General features: G+C 48.9%; 1 protein-coding gene across 1 annotated transcript; it reads right to left on the reverse strand.

Annotated features, from left to right (window-relative positions):
- Window positions 1-1,310: 1,310 nt before the first annotated feature.
- Window positions 1,311-14,348, reverse strand: MTNR1B (melatonin receptor 1B). The gene is made up of 2 exons (XM_045483651.1): window positions 13,806-14,348; window positions 1,311-2,630 (listed from the first exon to the last, which is right to left on the reverse strand). Exons 1-2 carry the CDS (start codon window positions 14,026-14,028, stop codon window positions 1,852-1,854), a joined length of 1,002 nt encoding a protein of 333 aa, XP_045339607.1. The 5' UTR covers window positions 14,029-14,348; the 3' UTR covers window positions 1,311-1,851.
- Between the last annotated feature and the right edge of the window lie 2,882 nt (window positions 14,349-17,230).

Below are 17,230 nucleotides of genomic sequence, written 5' to 3' on the forward strand. Positions count from 1 at the left end.
TGCCAGCTGGCTGAGGTAACTTTTCTCTCTCCTGGAACCCCTCCACGCAACTTATGTCCTGGGGGTACTTACCCCACTTTGTTCCTGCCACACCTTCTAAGGTATGGGCAGGGGTGGGGAAGGAAACGGGATACTGCTGTCAGACAGACTTGGACTCTGTCCAAGGAAACTCAGGAAATCATTTCACTTTTTTGAGTTTTAGTCGCTTACTAAATATAGATAATGATATGTCCTCAAAGAATTTTCTAAGGATTCAATGAGAGAGTGCATATAGTGCCTGATACAAAGCAAGCACCTGCTAAGTGCCAGCCGATACTGTTCATTAGCGGACTGTGACCTCCAAGAGGGCAGGCAACATGCCTTTTTTTTCTCCTGCTGGACCTGGCCCCAGAGTAGTCGGTCATGTTTGTGGAACCGAAGAAGGAGGCCAAATTCAAAGGAAGGAAGCCAAATTGGTGCTAAGACCTGAAGTGTCTGCAAATACAAAGCCTGTAGGCAGACATGCTAAAACAGGAAGTGAAGCGCCCTTCCCCCACCTCCATTCACGCCTCCCCCACTCACTTGCCTCCACTTCCGGTCTTTGTCTCCTCTCCTCTCCTTCAAGATTATCTTTCATTTTAGGTAGTAGTAGTAGTAATAATAATAATAGTAGTTAGTGTTTACTGAATGATCGCCATGCATCAGGCACTGTCCTCAGCTCTTTGGCTGTATTATCCCAAGGAACCCTCACAACAGCCCTGGGAGACAGGTACTGGCACGATCTCCATTGTCTGGTGAAGAAACCGAGGAATACAGAGGTCAGGAGCTTGCCCCAAGTCACACAACTTGAGCCTGGTGGAACCGGGAAAGGAAGCCAGGCCGGCTACATGCTCCAGGTGCCTGAGGAGGGTGTGTGTGTGTGCTTGAGGTACGTGCATAGTGTGGCTGAGGTGGTGGTGCGTGCGGTGTATACACGGTGGTGTGTATGTGTGTGTGCACGTGCACGTATACGCAGAGAGTCAGTGGGGGAGCGTGCAGAACACTTGCCCTCTGGATGCGCCAGCCCCCTGCAGCCCTGCAGAGCTACCTAGCTCCTAGCACTACAGAGCTTTTTCTTTTCTTTTTTATTGGTGGGGGGGGGGAGGGGGGGTTCATAGATGGCCTTTATTATGTTGAGGTATGTTCCCATATGTGTGTGTGTGTGTGTATATATATATCAGTATATATATATCAGTATATATGTCACATATATATGTGTGTGTATATATATATATATACACACACATACATATATATATAATTTATTGTCAAACTGGTTTCCACACAACACCCAGTGCTCATCCCGACAGGTGCCCTCCTCAATGCCAACAGGAAGGTATCCATTCTTACTGCCCTTTGGGGAACAGAGAGAAACCAGAAAGGAGGCCAAAGTGGGAGAAGAGGACAGCTCATAGGAAGCAATTGGCTTCTTCTGTCCCAAGCCCATCCTCATTCTGTCCCTTCCTTGGTTGATGTGTGCCTCAAGCCTCCGGTGCAGTGAGAGTGTCTGCCAGGGCTGATGCCGTGCTCACTTGGATGTGGCCCCCAGTGCCTATAGGCATCCTCTGACTAGCTCGAACCAAGGGTGCCGATGGTCTTCTTGTCCACAGGATGAAGTTCCACAAGCCATGTGCTGTCACGTGAACAGGATGGCATAGCCCAGCAGGCTGCCTGATCTCACACACGGAGCAGATCCACCCCCACCATTTAATGAACCAGTCGCCCGGTCAGTGATCCAGTCTAGAGAGTGTCTACCTGGACAGGATGCTGGGCATTAACGACAGGTGGAGTTTGGCTCTGAGGCCCTGTGGACTGGCTGCCTTTGGAAGCATCCTAGAAGCAGCACCCAGGGTTCCAGAGGGCTGAGACAATCTTCTTGTATTCCCTACGGAAGTTCTGGTTCAGGAGCCCGTAGACTATGGCATTAAGGCAGCTGTTGAAGTAAGCCAGGTAGTAGCTGGTGACAAAGAGCCCGTCCGGGACCTGGGGAGCTATTCTTTCTGGGTCGATGGCCACAGCAAGGCCAATGCAGTTCAGCGGGGCCCAGCAGATAGCGAAGATCACAAACACCACGAACGTGGTTAGGAAGCTCCGGACATTGCTGGGCCTCAGGCGCAGCTTGGTCTCCAGCTTGGCCTTCCTGTGGGACTGGAGCACCAGCACCCAGATGCGCAGGTAGCAGAAGGACACGACAGCAATGGGGAGGAGGAAGTGAATGACTACCACTGCCACTGTGTACTGTGTGCTGGCCGTCTGGATGAAGGTGCAGGAGTAGATGCGTGGGTCGTACTCCAGGGACCCCACGAAAAAGTTGGGCACCAAGGCCACCAGAGTGAGCAGCCAGATGAGACAGATGTAGACGGCGGTGTTCCAGTGCCGGTAGATCCGGTGGTAAGCCGTGCTGTGACAGATGTAGCAGTAGCGGTTAATGGCGATGGCAGTGATGTTGAAGACAGAGCCAATGACACTCAGGCCCAGCACGAAGCCACTGGCCTTGCAGTGCCCCTCCCCCAGGGCCCAGCCGTCATGGAAGATGGCCACGAGGATTAGCGGGTAGGGGTACAAGGCCACCACCAGGTCAGCTGATGCCAGGCTCACCAAGAACAGATTACCTGGAACAGGAAACAGGGAGCAAGAGTCAGCAAGAGACCCCACAATTTCTCCTCTGTCGAATATCCTACCCTTTATCCAGTTACCTTAAACAGTTACTTAAAAGCTACGGAGCTATTAGTCCTGGGGATGGAACAGTGGCTTTTGGAGGCACAGCGTTCAGGGCTCACACAGCATCTCTGCTGCTCACTGTGTGACTGAGGCAAGTTACGCAGGCGCTCCAGGCCTCATCTTTCTCATTCGCAGAATGGGAATAATGATACCTACTTTACACTATAGCTGTAGAATTAAATCATGGTGCCAAGTGCTTGGGGACACAGTGGGTGCTCACAAACGATGACAATTTTCATGAGAGGCACAGATGCTCGGGGGCTTGGCATCATTTAAACTCCAACAAGGATTCCCAGGGACGAGGATCCAAACATCAGGAAAATTGAATTAACGACACTTAGAGAGTAGCCTGTTGACCAGTCGGGAGAAGACGCAAAAGGAGACTATCAGAGAGATTTATAGGAAGGTGGCGTGTGGGCAGGGAGGGGTGGTAGTGAATCCACTTCCCTGGCTTTTATATGCAAAAGAAGAAAGGACTGGACTCCATGCCACCAGGCCGGGCGTCTGCTGACAAGGCCACGTGGCTGGGAGCGTAGGCCCCAGGCAAGGCGACACAGGGGAATACCAGAGTACATGGTTCTTCCTCTTGCAACCTTTCTTGTATCCCACCTGCCAAATGCAGTTCACATGTAGAAAACTGAATTAAAGACACTTAGAAAGTAGCCTGAGCCGCCTCCCTTTGCTGAACGGAGTGTTCTCTGGCGTCACCAAGCTCCGTAGCCAGAGAGAACCTCTGGAAACTACAGCAGCCATTGATTAATATGCGTTGGACGTGTTCTGGGCCAGAATCCTAGGGAAGAGAGGGGGCTACATCCAAAAGAACTCATTTCTATGGCTAAAACATTTGCATTCTAAAACAAACACTGACTCACGAATAAAGCACCAAGAATCTGAAAGGTTGGCCGACACGAAGCTCAGAACATGAGAGGCTCGATCCCTGATGCCACTTGTTTCACTCACCGAGTGCACTGCTGGAGCACCAACTACATGCTGAGAAGATGATATCCTCTCCAGCCATAGAGACCCTTGGGAATGCAGTGGGCACTAGACGTCATCTTTCAAGCCTTCTAGCCTCTTACCACATGGTGGAGTGCAAGCTGCTGGCCCTAGAGCAGCTGAACACGGAGGGCAGATGGAATACGTGTGCAGGAGGGACTCCCCAAGGAGGCAAGGACACTGGCTCCGGTGCCACCATGAATGTGTTCTGTATGTGGCAGAGGCTGATGTGACCACCTCAGGGGTCCAAAGCATCAGGCAGGGCCCAAAAGGTGCAGCCATCAGAGAGAGGTCTGGCTGTGGTCTGGCTTCAAGGGGGTACAGAAAAAGGGAGGCTCAGAGTCACCTGGCTGGGGATCCTTCTGAGTCAGACCCTCAGGTAAGGTAGACTCCACAATTACAGTTACAAACCCCCAAGGTAGAGAAAGGGCTGTTTCCAGCCCTTTCCCCATGCACATTTACCATATCTCAAAGAAGTTTCCACAGGATGCGCTCCAGATGGGGGTGGGAACACAGAAGACCCCCAGGCAGCCTTCTTTTTTTTTTTTTTTTTTTTTAATTTTTTTAACGTTTATTTATTTTTGAGAGACAGAGAGAGAGAGAGAGAGAAAAAACACGAGTGGGGGAGGGGCAGAGAGACAGAGGGAGACAGAATCTGAAACAGGCTCCAGGCTCTGAGCTGTCAGCACAGAGCCTGACGCTGGGCTCAAACTCAGGAATGGTGAGATCTTGACCTGAGCCGAAGTCAGATGCCTAACTGAGTCACCCAGGTGCCCCCAGGCAGTCTTCTTGAGTGCCTATTCTGGCCTTAGAGGCATGTAGTCAACCTCACTCAGAACCAATAGAAAAGAAGCCTGTTAGCTTCCTGGGACTCGTCAGGACCTAACCACTCCTGAGTCAGAGCTATGTGAGGGCCCAAGGGAGATAGGATGTAACTGATGTAACATCGTTTGGACAATTAGGCATCTTAATGGGATACAATTGGGATAAAACCCCGTCACATTCTTACTGCTGAGTGTGGCCAGGCAGGAAATGCACATCTGAGGACCTGCTTGAGGTGTGGAATGGGTCTCCTGCTTTTCCATTCAATTCCCAGTCATGTTTGCTGTCTCCACTGGTGGATTTCAGTTTCTGGCTCTCCTGCTCAGACCTCACCTGGCTCCAAGACGGCGAGGTATTTCTTCTCTCAAAGTTCTTGTTCTCAGCTGAATCAGGAGCCCTTGTCTCTTCCCAGAATTTTAAGTGTCTTTTTGACACTTGGAGGTGGTGCTAGAAGCCAGAATGACATGGGTAATTTCAGCTCTGTCACTTTGAGGTTGGGCAAGTTACTGAATTTCTCTCTCCGTGACTGTTCCTTCATGGGTTCTCTCCTTTTCTCCTGAGGCCCTCCTTCCTTCTCTTCCCATGCATTCCACTTGGCTGTTTCTGTGAAGAAAATCACTTCTTTCCAACACAGGAATATTGGTCTCTGCAGGGCCCTCTGGGCTCCTGATTGAGCAGCAAACAAGCTTTTGGCACTTGCAGGCACGTGCGGAGAAAGTCAAGGGCTGCCGGGAGCTGGTGCCAGCTCAGCCAGCTGTTTCCCCCGAAAACCAGTGAAGCTCTGCCGTGTTAATGTGGCTCATCCCCTAATAATGCCCCAGAGGCTGGCAAACAGCTTGTAAATAGTGGGAAGAACACATTCAACTCTACGTAGACAGTGATTCAATTACTCTCCCCTATTGCTCCGGCTGTTCCTAAAAGGCTGAAATCAACCAGTTCCCGCTGTAGGTTCATCTGCCCAGACATCAGACTGTCTCCCAGATTTCTTGACACAATTCCAAATTAGGCAAATGAAATTCTTGTTTTGTCTCCCATCTGTAGGAAGCCAGGTCCTCTCTGGAGGATACTCAAGGGAGATCTAGTTCTCTATCCATTTCTTCCCCTAGACAGGTGAGAAATCAATCAGGGTGCACACAACACTGCTCATCCCCCAGTGCACGGGCTTCTAATGAATATTTACATCACAAGTCCTGGTGTGATTTATTTCCATCTGGCTCCATCAGACAGGGTGTATTAGTGGAGACAGCCTTCAACAACAGGGCTTTGTTCACTAATACGGGATTCCCTTTTCATATTCATACACAGAGCACATCCCTCACACACAACCACCACAATCCCCTCCCTCCTCGCTTCCTCTGTCCTTTTTTCTGGGAACTCTACTTAACAAGGATCTGGTAATCCGGGGGGGGGGGGGAAGAAAGCCAGCAGACGTCGTCGAGCTATCTAGTCTTCATCAGATAGGAAAATTCCAGAAGGTAAAGCTATCTCCATCCCTTGCCCCTCCTCCTGTGCTCCCCCTGCATCCCTCCTCCCTGTGTCCACCCTGCATGCCCGAAAAAAGAGTTTGTTGGATTTAAATTGTCCTCGGTCAATGAGCTAAAAGCCAATGTAGAAACAAATAGTCATGGAATCATTTTCTCAGTAAATATTTCTGAGTATCTACCAGGCACCAGCTCTGCCTTTGCCAGGGCCGAGGGAGGCATGGTGAACAAGAGACACACTCCCTCCCCACACAAAGCTCATGGTCTCAGAGAAGCCAATTAAATAAATAAAAAACCAAGACGTAGAAAGGTTAAAATAGGGAAATAAACAGATCGTCTATCATTTCTAACAGGGTTAAACTTTTGTGCCTCGGGGTCATCTTCTATCCCTTACCTATTCAAACATACAATATGTCTGTTGAGTACTACCGTGTGTGGGTCAAAGACATGGCCCCTGCTGTTGAGAGGCCAACAGGGCTATTGGGGAAACAGACACAAAAACAGCAGCCAATCAGTGTGGTGAGAGCTGGGAGGGAGGCCAGGCTAAGGGAGCAGTGAGGAAGTACTCAGGTGGCCTGTGGCCGGGGGCAGTGGCAGGAGATGGGGCTGGTCAGAAAGGAAAGTTCACCAAGGAGTTGAACAAAATCACAAAGACCCTTGCAACAGGCCTGCCTCCTTCCTAGAATGGCTGTTTTCTTCCAATGGGATTTGTACGGGAAAGGGCAGAGGAAATAATAATCATCTCTAAACTAAACTGAACTATTTTTATCAGTTCCTTTCTGGGGATAAGCATCTGAAATCACTGAGCAGATCATTTATCAAAAACTTGATTTCCTCGGGCACCTGGCTGGCTCAGTCAGTAAAGCATGTGACTCTTGCTCGTGGAGTTGTGGGTTCATGCCCTTCATTGGGTGTAGAGATTACTTAAAAATAAAATCTTAAAAAAAAAAAAAACAACTTGATTTCCTTACAAACACTAAAACAAATGGCTTTTACATTAATGTAAGCTCCTAATTTGGTTCCCAAATTCTTTGGTGGCAGCGATTGTGTTCCACTAAAATGACATTATTTATGAAAATCTTAGAGAGTGTGGATGCGTCTAAGGGCTAAGTTGAAATGTAACTTTGGTTTAATTAAAAAAGAAAAGGACTGTTAGGCAAGCTAATAGTGTAAACAAAAACATGACGGGGGTACTTCAACCACTTAAAAGAAGAAAACGTATTCTTTTTCCTTTTCTTCTTATGCCAAGAGCATAAACATCTATTTTTTAAAAAATGAGATTCTTGTTACAAAATATTCTTCCATAATCATCAATAGAGATATCTGGAGACTCTTATGGTACCATTTTATTACTTCACTTACACTTAATACTAACAAAAAAGCAAAAATTTGTATAGCACCTTGGAGTTTATAATGTGCCTTTACATAAATTGGCTGAATTGTCTATTACAAGAATCCTTTAAAGTTGACAGCATGGTTTCCATTCCAAGAAACTGACACTAAGGTTATGTGAACTGCCAATAGCCCGAACAGAGAAAGAGTGACAAAGAAGGGGCACTGGAGGGAATCAGGAAAAAGAAATGTCAAGGGCAATGGTGTAGTTTCTTGGTCATCCACCAAGGTGAGAAAGAACAGGAAAGTGTGCCCATTTAACCTGGCCATTAGGAGGTGACATTAGCAAGGGCAAATTCTGTCAAATGTTGGAGAATAAACTTTTGCACTGTAGCTGGCTCTCCCAATAAGCTCTGGCTTCAAGACAAGGAAAGAAATGGAAGGGTCCTTGCCAAGGGATATCCCCTTGATGGGGGGATGTACAGAGTCTTTTTCCTTTTCTGTCTCTTTTAAATGGGAGAGGCTTTTATCTGGCACATAATAAGCACACAGTAATATTAGCTCTAATTTATTACTGTTGTTTTTACATTATTATTAGTTGCATAGAAAAAAAAACAAGAAAGAGACTCTCAACTACAATCTTGGACTATAATTCCTGGAGATAAGATATGAGAAGTCACAGCTCAGGAAGGACAGCATAGAAGGTAGGACACTGACCCCCGGATGAAAACTCCCTCAGCACTGGGGACTCTACTTCTCAACTCCCCAAATTCTACTCTTTCAGCAATAAGTATTTTAAATTGTAAGACCTAATAGTGGCACTGGTGTCTTCAGAATTTTGTGATATATCATGCTAAACACAGAACCCAACTTACGGGGAAAAAAATAAAAAGTCAGTCGAACACAGAAGTCTCCATGCCCCTGGGCTACTGAGAGCTACAGAGAGGGAATTAAAGAGGATTATGAGCTTTCTTGATTGTTCAGCTAAAGACATAATTATGGGATTTAAAATGTGTTTGTCTTTGCTTGGTGAAGAGATAAGAAAGTATTCAGAGCAGAAACCTGAAGTTGGGAGAGCTCAGGCAACATCAGGGAGAGAGTCCAAACTAGCCCAGTTTGGTCTTCAGCTGATAAGCACTGCAAACCCCTCGGGCTGAGCAGGTCAAAGGACACCTGTCACCAAGTGGCGCGTCTCCATGAGTGGTTGGTGGTGGTAGGATGATGCCTGGACCGAGTGGAATCCACCTCACCTATAACACCTGGAGTGCACAGGGACTGTGGGTCTACTAAGCATTTCCTCCAAGCCTCCCAAGAGCCTTTGCGTGAAGCCAGCCTATCTATTCATCCATCATTTACACCCTCAGTCAACAAGTGGGAGGAGAAGGCGGGCTCTGCTCCAGTCTAACTGGGCATGCAAAACCCCTGCCGGGCTGGAAATTCCCATCAGGAAGCCTGCAATGCGGTCTCTGTCCCTGGAAAAAGATGGTACAGGCTGAGCATCACTGGGTGCCTGGAGGACAGAGCAGACTCTGGACAAGGACCTGTGTGTTCGGCAACCAAGTCCTCCATGTTTTCCTGAACAATCCCAACGTCAAACATTTCACATCCTTTCTCCTTACATATCACCAAACTGTCTTCCCCAACAGCCTCTAACTCAGACGCAGCACAGGAATCCATTGTCAGCCCACGGCTGCTGTCACCTGGGAAATCAGCTACTGTGCCTACGGGCCAGGAGTAACGGATGCTTGTCGGCTTGCACCTCTCTTAATGGAGATCATCTCGACATGACACTAAGGACATGAGTCTCTCAGCTCTCTTCCGTGTGGCCGACTGGACAGTGACGGTAACGGCAGGAGGCTCGCATTCTACAGGCAGCCCAGACCAGCAAGGGGCAAACTCCCTAAGGAGCCACTGAGGCACAGTTTGGGGCAGGCCAGGCATGGCTGGAGGCGGCCGGCCACACAGGAGCAAGTGGAGCCGGCACACTGTTGTGTAGAGGTGCCACTCAGCTTTCTAGGACAAGAGTGAGGTGTACTGTGCCCTTTTAGTGTTCAAAGCAATTCAGTTCCGTAAGAATTCCACTGATGGCATGTGCCGTTCTGAGTGCCGTAATGAGCCTGCCCCACCTCGTGAAGCACGATTAATTCCTTCCGACCCATTGCCTTCTGTTGCAGTGTCCATTTTCAACTTGTTTCAACACCCGTATTCAGTCCTTAGTATGCCCTCAGCTCTGTGGACAGAAATGGACTAAAAGTCTCAGTCTTCAACAAACTCACAGTCCCACAGGGAGAGAGAAAGACCAAACAACAGGACAGCGAGGCAGGAGCTGTCTGGGGAGGGCCCGTGGGAGCCCGAAGAGGGAGACAGGATCCCCACGCCTTTCTTGCTATTAACAAGCAACGTCAACAACTGCACCGGGACATTCCCTAGCAGGAAGAGGCAGGGAGCTCCCCGAGATGAGGCAGTGCATAGCACGCGTGGACTGTGTGGGAATGGTTGTAGTTCACAAGTGCGATGAGAGGAGAGAAGAAGCTGTTGCATTAGCGGGGGCTAGCCCTGGAGAAGGGCTGTGTGAGCCGCGCTCCCGAGTCACCTGTGGTATAGACCCAAGGCAGTAACGGATGGCAGTGACTCCACTGGTGGCAAGAGCCACTGCAGGACTGAGCAGGGAAGGCTGACTGGACCCTATGGATATAGTTTCCTCAAGCGATGGTGAGTGTGTAAGGTAGGGCAGTAGCAGTAGGGAGGGCAGGAAAGGGGAATATTGAGAGATATTATAAGGCAAAACTCATGGGGACTTGGGGGATGAAGGAATGACTCCCAGGGATCAGGTGTCTGGGAGGAGAGAAGAAGGAGGTCCAAACACTGGCATCTGGTAAGCCAAGGAAAGAAGGTTTTCAAGGAGGGAGTAGGCCTCGATGACACATATTTGCACAGAGGGGCATTTCTGAGGCCAGGCTGCAGAACACTGAGGAGGAGATGGGGAGCAGTGAGGTAGTCAGCGGGTGGAAATTGATGTCTGGTTGTGACGGGACAGAGAGTAGCAATGAACTTAGAAGCAGAGATACAGTCAAGGGAAGATTCTTTTCTTTTTCTTTTTTTGGAAATGCTGTTTTATCTTATTATTTTATTTATTTATTTTGACAGAGTGGGAGAGAGAGAGAGAGAGAGAGAGGGAGAATCCCAAGCAGGCTCTACACTGTCAGTGTAGAGCAGGACACGGGGCTTGATCTCATGAACAGTGAAATCATGACCTGAGCCGAGATCAAGAGTCAGATGCTTCACTGACTGAGTCACCCAGGAGCCACTTTTTTTTAAACACCAGAGACCCTTGGGTATGTGTGCCTATTTGTGTGTATACCTGTGTGACTGTGTGTGTGTGTGTGTGTACATGTATGTCTATGATAGACATTGAAAACACAAATAAGAGAGAAAGAACTTGATGGGGGAAGGTTCCAGAAAAGCAGGGAAAGGAAGAGATAAAAATCAAAAATGTCAGAGATTATTGTTGGCTAAGTCTAGACCAGGGCAAGCATGGCCGTGGCAGGCACAGAACATGTCCTCAGATGCTGTCAGGAAAGCCCCAAATATGGTAGGTCCCCAGGAAGCACACACTGAGAATTGTCAACCGCCAACCCAGTGCCATGTAAAAAAAAAAAAAAAAGAGTGAACCAAACACCTGGTCTTCCCTTCCAAGGTGGGTCAATGCCCCACATCTGTCTCCCATCTTCCCTCCATCCCTCCCTCTCTTTACTGCTGTCTCTGAAAAGATCGACCCAATGCATGCAGCAACAGAAGCCACAGATAGGGTAGTTCCAGGAAAAAAGGACAATTAATCTAACCACTTACCTGCCACCAGGATCATCCCTGTTGGGGATGACAAGAGGAACTGGGGCACCTGAGTGGCTGAGTCGGTTAAGTATCCGACTCATGGTTTCAGCTCAGGTCATGATCTCACAACTCCTGAGTTCAAGCCCCACAACCCAGCTCTGCGCTGGGTTGCTGATGGTGCAAAGTCTGCTTGGGATTCTCTCTCCCCCTCTCTCTGCCCCTCCCCCACTCAGGCTCTCTCTCTGGCTCTCTCAAAAATAAATAAATAAACATTTTTTACAAAAGGAATGGAAAGAGGAACTGCATCTGTAATAGTCAAGTAAAGGATACTGGCGTCTGTCTGCTAAGAAAGGTTCTATGATCTTAATATGGGCTGTGTGCCTTGGTTATGGGACCTCTGAGTGTTCTCATTGCCACAGTCCTATCTTCTCAACACCAATGAATTAAGGAACCAAACTTAATTACAGAAAGGTCTGACATGAATGTTTCTTAAAGTCACTCCAAACCCTCAGTAGAGGAGACTTGATTCCTAGTGGAATGAGTGCAAATTCCAAGTGCTGACAGTTTTTAAGCACCTTTTCAGATCTCACCCTGCTAGGGTTTAAAAAAAATTTTTTTAACGTTTTTATTTATTTTTGAGACAGAGAGAGACAGAACATGAACGGGGGAGGGGCAGAGAGAGAGGGAGACACAGAATCGGAAGCAGGCTCCAGGCTCTGAGCCATCAGCCCAGAGCCCGGCGCGGGGGGGCTCAAACTCACACACCGCGAGATCGTGACCTGAGCTGAAGTCGGACGCTCAACTGACTGAGCCACCCAGGCGCCCCTCACCCTGCTAGGGTTTAACTGAAGTCAGTGGTATGCTTTTTCATGACCCTCGTCAATAAATGCAATGGTCAAATCAAAGCTGGTTGAATTGCATGACTAGAGCAGCCCCCAATGTGTCAGGAATTAACGTCATTTAGCTATAGTGTCAAAATTTGTTTCCGGTGTGAACTCAACAGGAAGTAGGAACAGGGGATGTGCCAGCAAGTCACAAGCTCATTACACACCCCGGCCACACTCCCAAATCAGTAAGGCTTCCGGGAGCACCCCCGCCCCTCGGGATGGAGGAGGGGAGAAGATGCCTGTCTGCTTCAGGTAAAGAAAAAAAGCAGTTCCCCCGCCCCCCCCCCCCACGTCTCCTTTTCCTTAGTGGGCTGCCCAGATTATTCACCAGGGAAGCACAGCCCTCCAGGCTATCTCTAAACACCTGGTTAGTCAGGGAGAGAAGTCCCCTGTGTCAGAACCTGGAGGACCCAGCCCCACCTCCCTCCTGCCCCTCTGTGCCTGGGAAGCATGTTTGCGGTTCCCGCAAAGGGACAATGTGATCAAAAATTTCAAATACCACTTTCTAACCACAACCTGCCCTTTCATAATATATAGCTTTTACTCAGAGCACGTAATAATGTCTTGAAAAAGGTATTCCAGATAATACTAACCATCACTACTGAAATGATGGCGTTAGAAAGCGTGTTTCTACTTAACAGTGTTGTTTCCCATATTATGAACAGTAGCTCCTAATTTTATTTTTTGTTTGTTCTTTACGTAAAAACACTGGAGTCACAGATCCGCACAAAATATATATACCCATTTACAACTGGCCTTTCTGAATGGTCTGGCTCCTTAGAAAAGCACAGTTAAACTACATACTTGGCTTTCTTGCTGTTGCTTTTTAATTTTAATTCACTCTAATATTTGAAGGGCCCTTAAGCCCAAACTAGGAAGTTACAAATTGACAAACAGGGCTTTGAACTTCTTTGCAGGCTGAGGTGCTCAGCATGCTCCAATGATCTCTCAGGATCAGAGTTCAGAGACTCCCTCCCTCACCCCTGCCCTTGTAGAGCCCCGGAGTGGAAACACTGAAATGAGAGTGGGCAGAAGGGAAAAATACTTTCAGGACTGCAACCCTATTTTGCCAAATCATCGTTTTAATCTTCACCGAATCCCACGAATTCTCTGTCATCAGAAAGGACCCCATTATCTCAAAGCAATGTAGTTCCCACCCAAGCAGACCCTGCAGATTTCTGCATCTGCACTCTCTTGGCTGGAATTGGGTCTTCGGCGAACTGGAGAGAAGTTTCTAACCCAAAGCTCACCCGAGCGCTTCCCTGAATTCATTCATCTTCTTGGCACCTGCTTTGTGAACCCCTGTGCTCGGCAGGGGAGGGAGAGAGGTGTCAAAGATCCTGAGATTTCTGTGGCCAGATAGGGGCACCATCTGGACCCGCACAAATTGGAGCACCCCGGATGACAGCAGCCTCCAGACACGTGCGTTCCCACAGCGCCGGCGCCGTGCCAACAAGCGCGCCAGAAAAACTTGGTGCAATTCGCGCTGGCACAGGTCCGCCAAGTGCCCTCCGGCGGCTGCGAGAGGCAGACGCCAGCACCTCGCGTCGGGGAAGGGCAGGAACTCACCCTAACTTTTGAGCTGAGGACCAAACTTGGGGACTAGGTTGGAGAATAGGGAACGGGGCGCCCCCGGGACTGAGGACGCGCAAAGAGGCGGATGGCGGGGTCAGGGTCGAGACCAGACGCCAGCCCCAGCAGCGGGCGTGGCGCTTACCTGCGTTCCGGAGCTTGCGGTTCCTGAGCACGGAGAGGATGACCAGGAGGTTGCCCACAACGTCCACCGCGGTAGTGACGATGAGCACGGTAGACAGCGCGGGCGCCTCCCAGAGAGGACGGGCGGTCCCCGAGGGCCGCGCGCGGCCCGTCCCCGGCCAGTCCGGGCGCATGGCCAGCTCGCCCGCCTCGCAGCAGTTGGCGTAGGAGATGTTCTCAGGCATCCTGGACCCTCCCGCGCCGCGCGCGCCAGCCACCGCGCCACCCGCCGTCGCCTCAGGGAGCGCGGTGCCGCGCCTGGAGTTCTTGCCCTCCCCTCTGTGTCCCGGCTGCGCGGGCGAGGGAGGAGGCCTGTAGGGAGGGACCCAGAGGAAATAATTAAGCGTGGGCAGGGGGCGGAGAGAATGTAGGAACTGGAGGACGACTTGGGGTGCAGGCTTGCCCAAAGGAGCGCCTTCCTCGGTGGCTGGCTCCGGAGCAACTGAGACCCAGAGCCCAACTGTGCCTGGCCCAGCCCAGGTCTCAGTCCCTGAGCGCCCCTCCACGCCCAGATCCCAGATTCCTTCCTCCCTCAACCCCCAAGAGAAGCTGTGCCCAGGAAGGGACACCTAGGTTTGCAGACTGGAGAAGGTGCTGGTGGTGGGGACCTGCCCACCTGTTGTCAGAAGGGCAAGGTTTGCAGTCCCCATGGGGCTGTGCAGCTCCAAAGAGAACATAGTCCCTCCCCAGCATATGGGGACAGATCCCAGGACAGAGTAGGGTAGAGGGTTGCTCCAGGCAGCTACAGGAGAAGAACAAACCTGTGCTATTTACTGAGCACTTGTTGTTTATCCTGGGAGATATTGATGATGTCTCTGCCCTGTCCTTTTTATAAACCAAGACATCTATTGATGTATGAACATTTATTTAATTATGACAATACTTAAACGGATGTATGGTCAATACTGGAGGTTATTATTATGTGGTTTGGGAGGGTTTAGAATAACAACGACAACAACATAGAGTGAAAGGTGACTCCTGGAAACAAGGAACTTAGATGCTCTTTATTTAAAACATTTGAGCACTTACTCTGATAATAACAGTAGTGAAACGGTACCCTCTCTGAGGGTACATTTTATGCCAAGTGCTGTCCTAAGCACTTTTCACATCATCAGAATCATTAAAATCAAAATGAGAATTTTAAATATGAGGAGGAGGCGATGTGCCTGGACACACTGCTTCCACGAGAATACAAAATGGTACAGCCACTTGGAAGAGCTGTTTGGTGGCTCCTTATGGAGCTAGACGTAATCCATCCTCTGACCAGAAACGAAATGAGAATAAAACATATGTCTGCAAAAAAGACTTGTGCCAGAATGTCCAGAGCAGCCTTATTTATAGTAGCCCAAACCTGGAAACAGCCCAAATGCCCGTGAATGGGTAAACACATTGTATATTCATACATAGCCTACCACTCCGCAATAAAAACTACGGATATACACAACATGGATTAATCTCAGAAATACTCTATGAAGCAAAGGAAGCCAGACACAAAGGAGTACACACTCTACAATTCATTTATATGAAGTCAAAATATGGGAAACATTAATCTATGGTGATAGAAATTAGAGCAACGGTTGCCTATGGCGGGGGGATGAGGATCGACTGGGACAGAGCGTAGAATAAATTTCTGGGATGTCATGTGCGTGGTATTTCATGTGAATATAATATGTGTTATTTTCTATGGGGCGCCTGGGTGGCTCAGTCGGTTAAGCATCGACTTCGGCTCAGGTCATGATCTCATGGTTCATGGGTTTGAGCCCCGCATCGGGCTCTGTGCTGTCAGCTGGGAGCCTGGAGCCTGCTTCGGATTCTGTGTCTCCCTCTCTCTCTGCCCTTCCCCTCCTCACACTCTGTCTCTCTCTGTCTCAAAAATAAATAAAAAACATTAATTTAAAAAAATGTGTTATTTTCTGTAAATCATACTCTCCCACTTCCATCCTGTCCCGACCCCCAAGAACCAAAAACAAAAGGGAGAATTCAGTGAAGAGGGAGGCAGTGCTGGTATGATGATTCAGGAGAAGGATGTGATAGTTGGAGAACAGCCAGAGCCCAAGGAATGAATGAATATTCTTGCTAGCATGGAGAGGCCCCTCCCCTGTGGTAGAAAGGAAGCAGAAGCCAGGGGTAAGTTCCCAAGTGTTTCTAGACTGCTGTGAGCAAGTGAGGGAGTTGCACTCTGGCTGCCCTAATCTCAAGGAGTTTGAGGCTACCTCATTAGGCAGGACTGGGGGAGGGCGGGGAGAATATGAGAGGTTTGAAGACAGGAGAAGGTATGAAATGTCATTTCAGAAAATAGGTACACTAACTAGGAGCATGGCAAATGTGTCAGGAGAGAGAGTAAGCTCCTGTGCAGCTTAAGATCATGGCTTTAAATGAAGCCAGTCAGCCTTGTGGGGTGGATTGTCCATCAGCAACCTGGATCTGCTGGGGACAGGCAAGGAGGGGCGGGGGGAATTTCAGCAGGGATTGGGGTTGGCCAGCCAGAGTAAATAACTGAAGGAAGTTCAAGTCATGACAGGAAGACAAAGCCTAGGATCTACATTAAATGAGAGATGCTGAGAAAACAGGAGGGGGCTGAGAAAGAGGGGATCAAGGAAGTGGAGGGAATTCAAAGAATTGTAGGTGAATCTGAAAAAGAAAACAGCTTGTGGTGTTGGATTTGACTGACACTTGCTTGAGATTTCTTAAGAGTACAGATTCTGTTTGAAGTGAGGGCTCCGAGTGTGATGATTGGAGTTGGTGGCTGGAAGAATGCGAGGGAAAGTTCACTGGAAATGGCAAGGTCAAGGGTGGGTATTGGGGCAGTGAGAGAAAAGGGAAACTGAGTCAGGGGGTAAATCCCAGTGAATGAAGAGGAACGATCAGTGGGCAAGAGAGCTGCGGGAAAGAGGAAAAAGAAGAGACAGCAGGATGGTGTGAATATCACCAGCCATTTCCAAAGAGAGGATAACCAAGCTCTCCTTGTTCTTACAGACGCATAGGGAGCAAACATAACGTGGTACTTCAGCTTTGAGCAGCCCTCATGACAATAGATGAGTTGAATACAAGATAATCTGCCCCAGTTCAGGACATCAATAACACACATTTGGTTAATTGAGTCTGAAACGGGAAACGGCCCTGGACTGCCCTGGGATGTGATTATGCACATATCCACAACAGTGTATCAGAGATCTTTGGGCACCAGGAATTGGGGTGCTCTCTGCTTAAGAAGTCAGTATTATATCCTGGCACAGCTGACCAGGCCGGTACTTAGAAGGCAGGGGAAGGTACTGCTACTTTGGAAGACAGTTTGATGGTTTTTTACAAAACTAAACACATTATTGCCATACAATACAGCGATCACACTGTTAGGTATTTACCCAAAGGAGTTGAAAAGTTATCTCT

The sequence above is a fragment of the Leopardus geoffroyi genome, chromosome D1 (genome assembly GCF_018350155.1).
Source record: "Leopardus geoffroyi isolate Oge1 chromosome D1, O.geoffroyi_Oge1_pat1.0, whole genome shotgun sequence".
Classification (NCBI taxonomy): domain Eukaryota; kingdom Metazoa; phylum Chordata; class Mammalia; order Carnivora; family Felidae; genus Leopardus; species Leopardus geoffroyi.